Source organism: Gadus morhua, chromosome 16 (assembly GCF_902167405.1).
Source record: "Gadus morhua chromosome 16, gadMor3.0, whole genome shotgun sequence".
Taxonomy (NCBI): Eukaryota; Metazoa; Chordata; class Actinopteri; order Gadiformes; family Gadidae; genus Gadus; species Gadus morhua.
The window spans coordinates 2133296-2140430 of record NC_044063.1 but is presented as its reverse complement, the minus strand read 5'-3'; the positions used below and the strand labels follow the sequence as shown (position 1 = coordinate 2140430).

The following is a 7135-nucleotide window of genomic DNA, read 5'->3' as shown; positions in this document are numbered from 1 at the left end:
CAGTTCAACCTGGTTCTGTCTAAGCAGGACCAGGAGGAGGAGGAGGACAGTGATGATGAGGATGAGGAGGAGGACAGTGATGAAGAGGAGAGGCGGCCCCTGACCGTGGAGGAGAAGGTGGCCCTGAAGCAGAAGGAGAAGGGGAAGAGGTGCACCGTCCTGGTGGAGCTGCTGCAGAAGCACCGAAGGAAGAAGACCAGCGTCGACTTCCTGTACATTGCCTTCCACATCTACAGGGTACGCACCGCGGCTGATAGCGTAGCTCTATGCTAACACGATGTAACGGCTATAAGGCAGTCGCTAGCGTAGCTCTATGCTAACACGATGTAACTGCTATAAGGCAGTCGCTAGCGTAGCTCTATGCTAACACAATATAACTGCTATAAGGCAGTCGCTAGCGCAGCTATATGCTATCACGGTGTAACTGCTATAAGGCGGTCGCTAGCGTAGCTATATGCTATCACGATGTAACTGCTATAAGGCGGCAGCGTAGCTATATGCTATCACGATGTTACTGCTATAAGGCGGTCGCTAGCGTAGCTATATGCTATCACGATGTAACTGCTATAAGGCGGCAGTGTAGCTATATGCTATCACGATGTAACTGCTATAAGGCGGTCGCTAGCGTAGCTCTATGCTATCACAATGTAACTGCTATAAGGCGGTCACTAGCGTAGCTATATGCTATCACGTTGTAACTGCTATACGGCGGCAGTGTAGCTATATGCTGTCACGATGTAACTGCTATAAGGCGGTCGCTAGCGTAGCTCTATGCTATCACAATGTAACGGCTATAAGGCTGCAGCTAGCATAGCTATATGCTATCAAGATGTTACTGCTATAAGGCAGTCGCTAGCGTAGCTCTATGCTAACACGATGTAACTGCAATAAGGCCGTCTCTAGCGTAGCTATATGCTAAACCTATGTAACTGCTATAAGGCTGCAGCTAGCATAGCTATATGCTATCGCGATGTAACTGCTATAAACCAGTCTTTAGCGTAGCTATATGCTATCAAGATGTAACTGTTTTAAGGCGGTCGCTGGCGTAGCTCTATGCTAATACGATGTAACTGCTATTAGGCGGTCGTTGGCGTAGCTAGATGCTATCACGATGTAACTACTATAAGGCGGTCGCTAGCGTAGCTATATGCTAAAACGATGTAACTGCTATAGAGCAGTCGTTAGCATAGCTCTATGCTATAACGAAGTAACTGTTTTAAGGCGGTCGCTAGCGTAGCTTTATGATATCGACTTATGCAAAAATAAGCTATCAATTAATGCAAACACTGTACTCACTTTTCTCATGAAATTTGCATATTATGCAAATGTGTGTCATAGTGACAGTATTAGCCATATGTTAATATTGGTTATTAAAGATGCAATCTCAGTGTCGTTAATTCTGCCTCTGCTTGTTTTGCAGGTTCCCCCTGAGGTGAGTACTGTGCAGAATGTCTTCTTCAGACGTAATCAGGATTCTACGTATGTTATTTGTGTTGACTCCTCTCTGTCGCCCCCAGCTGGTAGGAATGTGTCTGGACCAGAGCTTCTTCAAGAGCAACAAGCCGGTGGGACGTTCTGGAAAGTACCGGACTCAGAGGTGCTCACCCAACGATGTGCTAGAGTATATAAACTCACCTAACGATGTAACCTAACGATGTTTTACTGTATAAAAACTCACCAAACGATGTATTAAGAGTATATAAACTCACCTAACGATGTATCAGAGTATATAAACTCACCTAACGATTTGTCAGAGTATATAAACTCACTAAACGATGTAACCTAACGATGTTTTACTGTATATAAACCCACCAAATGATGTATTAGAGTATATAAACTCACCTAACGATGTGTCAGAGTATATAAACTCACTAAACGATGTAACCTAACGATGTTTTACTGTATATAAACCCACCAAATGATGTATTAGAGTATATAAACTCACCTAACGATGTTTCAGAGTATATAAACTCACCTAACGACGTGTCAGAGTATATAAACTCACCTAACGACGTGTCCTGGATGCAACAGGGTGCAATCCCCTTTGTGAGCGGTGGTTGCTGGTTCCCAGCAGTCCTTGTTGGTAAACCAGTAACGCCCTGCTGTCTTCTGACCCCTCTGGCCCCTGTGACACCTCTGGGCTCTGACCCCTCTGACCCCTCCCCTCTGACCTCTGACCCCTCCTCTCTGACCCCTGACCCCAGGGCCGTGTGGCAGAAGCTGAACCTGGCTCCGGGGAGCTACGTCATCCTGGCCTCTACCTACAGACCCAACATCCCCGGAGACTTCTGCCTGCGCATCTTCTCCAAGACCGGGAACACCCTGGGGTAGGGGGGCAGGGGGGGCACTCTGGGGTAGGGGGGCAGGGGGGGCACCCTGGGGTAGGGGGGCAGGGGGGGCACCCTGGGGTAGGGGGGCAGGGGGGGAACTCTGGGGTAGGGGGGCAGGGGGGGAACTCTGGGGTAGGGGGGCAGGGGGGGCACCCTGGGGTAGGGGGGCACGGGGGGGGGGGGGGGGCACCCTGGGGCAGGGGGGGGGGGGGGGGACACTCTGGGGTAGGGGGGTACGGGGGGGGCACTCTGGGGTAGGGGGGCAGGGGGGGCACCCTGGGGTAGGGAGGCAGGGGGGGCACCCTGGGGTAGGGGGGCAGGGGGGGCACCCTGGGGTAGGGGGGCAGGGGGGGCACCCTGGGGTAGGGGGGCGGGGGGGGGCACCCTGGGGTAGGGGGGCAGGGGGGGGGATGGGGGGCACATAAGGGTAGGGTCACAGCTGGGGGGGGCACGGCCGGGTGGGGGGAGCGCTGTCCAGTGGGGGTCACAGCAGGGGGGTTCATGAGGGGGGGGTATGGGCGCGGGGGCAGTGTGACTGACTCCTGTCCCCTGTGGGGGTCACAGCAGGGGGGTTCATGAGGGGGGGGTATGACGCGGGGGCAGTGTGACTGACTCCTGTCCCCTGTGCTGCAGGTCCCTGGACTTCACCTGCTCCTCCAGTCTGCTCATGGTGAGTCGGGAGCAGCTGGGTGCGGCTGGCTGGGGATGGAGACACATAAAATATCTATAATATAACTTTGATAAATACAACAACAGAGTAGAGAGGAGGACTCATTGAGGGCATTAGCTTATCTATGAACCACGTGTCACTGCTTTACTCTTCTCCCTGCAGGTCATGTCAGAACCTGTTTCTCGAGGGGACCTGGTCACCGTGGAGATGGTCTTTGATGAGAAGGCCACCCCAGTAAGAATTGTGTTTCTAATTTTTCATCTCATTTTATTTTTCTGGAGAAAGCATTTAAAAGAATGAGCTCACTTTATTATTTTTATTTTTTTCCCGAATAGGATGACAGACTAGATGCTAAAGAATTCATGAATCTTTTAAACACAGGTAAGAAATATCCTTTACATATTTTTATATCAACAGAAGCTGACATACCGATACAACGTGAAGCGTCTGACCGCAGTACGTCGGTCGGCCACTAGGTGGGAGTAAAGGACAAGTAGAAGCTCTCCCTTTTCCGTTTACCTTAAAAAGATCCGCAGCGGTCGGGAACAGTCTATAGACACTCTCATATGAGTTCAGATAAAGTACAACGAGATTCATATGTTAATAAAACTGTTGTGTTTTTATCAAGCAATGCCATGCCCTGACCTCAACTGCTCTTCCTCCGCCAACTCCCACTTAAATCCTCCCGCTTGTTTTGTCCTCGTCGGCCGTGCGTAGTTCTGGTGAAAGATTACCATCTCCCGCTGGACACATGCCGACAGCTCATTTTCGGAGAGGACGTATCCTTTCATCATCACTAAAGCCCCTCGCTCCCCACACCTCCCCTCCCGTGAGCCGGCTTTTAACACTCTCCACGGAGTCGTCTTTGTAATCTCCCCTTTCATTCACACACCTACCGCCGCTCCCTCGCAGCGTCTTCACCCCGCGGTTCGCCGCGTCCTTCACTCCCTCGCAGACACAAGGCCGCTGCAGCCTCAGCCGCCAGCAGGCCGCCGTCCTGCTGGGCAACGTGCGCAATCTACAGGTAGGCTGCCACTCTGTGCGTGTGTGGTGCGTGCGTGTTTGTGAGTGATGCTGGGTAGTGTAGGTAGAGAATCTAAACACTGGTATCGTGATTAATTATTATGTCATTAATGTGTTGATGTTATTTATGTATAAATGTTAGTGATGTGTTGATGTTTTTTGTGTATGAATTTCTATCATGTAAATGTTATAGATGTTATTGATGTATTTATGTTATTTATGTGTTGATGTTATTTATGTGTGGATGTTTATTTTATTAGTGTTATTTCTGTGTAATGTCATTTCTGTGTTGGTCTCAGGCGCTGTTCTTCCGGTATGACGAGGACTCTTCAGGGGCCATGAGCCCCTTTGAGCTCGACCTGGCCCTGAACGCAGCAGGTAACGCACACACACGCACACACACATTGGAACCACACACACACACATGCAAACGCACACACACACATTGGAACCGAAAACACGTGCACACACACACTGGAACCACATGGCGCTAGAACCACAAAAACACACACAAACAAGTGTGTAACCACAACAACACGTGTATGCGCACACACTCACACTAACACGTGCACACAGACGCAGGCAAAGACACAATCTGGCACGTGCATTCACACAATGATGCCAGTCAAACACACACACACACACACACATACATGGCAAGACGGACACACACACACACACATGGCAAGACGGACACACACACACACACACACACACACACACACACACACACACACACACACACACACACACACACACACACACCCCAACCCACCCAAACCCAACCTCCCCATAAGTTGCCCCCCCCCCCCCCCCCCCCAGGGCTGCGGTGCGACGGGAAGGTGGTCCCGCTGCTGGTCGAACGCTTCGGCTCCGGGGACCCCCACCTCCCCTTCAGCGGCTTCGTCCGCTCCGTCACACGCCTCCGCACGCTGTTCGGTAACACACACACACACACACACACACACACACACACACACACACACACACACACACACACACACACACACACACACACACACACACACACACACACAGGGCTGCACTTACAGGCAGGCAAACACACAAACACACACACGGGCAAGCAAACACACACACACATAGGCACGCACACACACATAGGCACGCACACACACACATACACAGATCGATAGAGAGAGAGAGCGAGAGAGAGACCGCCCGACTCATAGCATCCGGGCACCACAGCACAACCGTCCCTATAAGAATGTAAACGTACATACCTGACGCTATGGGCCCCGGGGGCCCGGCCGGGGGACAGACTCTGAGCAGCTGTGGTGACCGCAGCCCGGTGTAAACACCGCCCGCCGCTGACTGGAGGGTTAACGCCAGGCCGTCGCTCAGCGTCGCTGGGAGCCGCCGCACCAGCAGCGGTCTGTAACGCTGAGCAGCAGCTCGCTTCGGAGCGGAAGCGTAGCACCAAGAGCTCGCCCGTCCACACACCAGCTCTGATGAAGGAGGGAATCACAGGTCGTGTTGTGTGGAGGTTAAGGCCCAATCCCATTTCTACCCCTTACCCCTGCCCCTTACCCCTCCCCCTTGTTTTCAAGGGGGAAGGGGAAGGGGTAAGGGGTAGAAATGGGATTGGGCCTAAGCGTGTCTCTCTCCCTTCAGGGCTGTACGAGGCAGAGAGCAGCAAGGAGGTGAAGGCCAGAGGCATCAACCAGGTGAGTACCGGGCTGTGGGCCCGACAGCCCTGATGGGAGCCTCTCTCACCTGGTCCCATGGGGTCTCAACTGGCCCCATGTGGACCCCCCCCCCCCCCCCCCCCCCCCCTCTGGGTCTGTGGTCGCTCCACACCTGGTATCACTCACTAGCAGACGCACTCAGTGACTGCTCAAATTAGTGACTCAATATTGTCTGGAAAAAACGGTTCCCAAAGAATCCTTCCAGTGAATGTGTCGTGATTCAGATATTAAATTATTTGATTACGTTTGTTATCAAATCAACCAGTGAAACAAATCAACAGTAGTACGCACTACATTCTATTTATGTCCGAGTTTACTCATTGGAATTTAAATGTTAAGAACATTTTTGTCGCAATCGGAGAGAGCGCTCGTCATCTTGGGAGGCTGACCAACACACTGTCGTTGCTTCCTCCTCAGTGGCTGCTGCAGCTCATTCCTCTGTGAGCTGCTTCCTGATTGGCTGCTGAACGTGTATTCCTCTTTGAGCTGCGCTCTGATTGGCTGCCGCGCGCTCATTCAGCTCAGCGGGGTTGCCTGCCTACAGGATCATTACCGACGCTCGCCCCATCGTTGGAAGTGACGGCTTGGGTTTTAACGCACTTCTAACGCGACAGCGGCATTGTTTAACCCAGAAGCCTTTCTTCTAGAGTGTTATATCACGAATGCCGTTATTAATGCCTGCTGTTTCCAAATATCTGTAACTTTTGCTATTCTCAATTCTAGAATCAAGGGTAAGGTCAAGTCTGCCAATATATTCACTTTATCCATATTGTAATCAAATAGTTTGATACAAATGTTTTCATGCTGTATTTTTATTAATTTGTTATAATCCAATCCAATGATAATTTTCATTCTAAAAGCATTTGCTTTAAACTGTTGGTAATCATATATCTTAGAAATCTCAAATATATCTATATCTTTAGAAATCTATGTAACTATATATTTGGATATAGAAAGATATCATTATATATATATTTTATCAAATCATCAAGATAAAAAAAATGATATGACGAAAATGATATGACGAAAATGATATGACGAAAATAAATCTAATAAAGATTTTATTTAGCCGAATGTGTTTACGATTTTTCCTGTAACCTTTTACATCTGCTACCCCGGGTGATTGCAAACATATTCATGTATTCATGTTATTGTGTGTCTGTGTGTACACACAGACACACAATCACACATCAACATACACATACACACACACACTCACAAGTACAAAGAAATATAGACCCGGTCACGTTCACACACAGGTACCAAGCTATAGTGACTTACACAGAGTCACATATTCAGACCCCCATACACACACCAAGGTACCAAGGTGTATAGACACACACACACACACACACAGGTACTTAAAAGGTGTGAGGGTGTGTGAGTTCCCCCCCCCCACAGGGTGT

At 50.0% G+C, this 7135-nt stretch overlaps 1 protein-coding gene across 1 annotated transcript; it reads left to right on the top strand.

Moving 5' to 3' along the window:
• capn12 (calpain 12) lies at nt 1-6800 on the top strand (the record flags this gene model as incomplete). Its single annotated transcript, XM_030379991.1, is given in 13 exon segments — nt 1-237; nt 1421-1432; nt 1518-1597; nt 2205-2327; nt 2964-3000; nt 3163-3234; nt 3336-3381; nt 3718-3779; nt 3956-4024; nt 4323-4401; nt 4846-4962; nt 5656-5708; nt 6147-6800. Coding segments are annotated over 13 exon segments (1014 nt in total), but the record flags the coding sequence as incomplete, so codon positions are not given.
• Between the last annotated feature and the right edge of the window lie 335 nt (nt 6801-7135).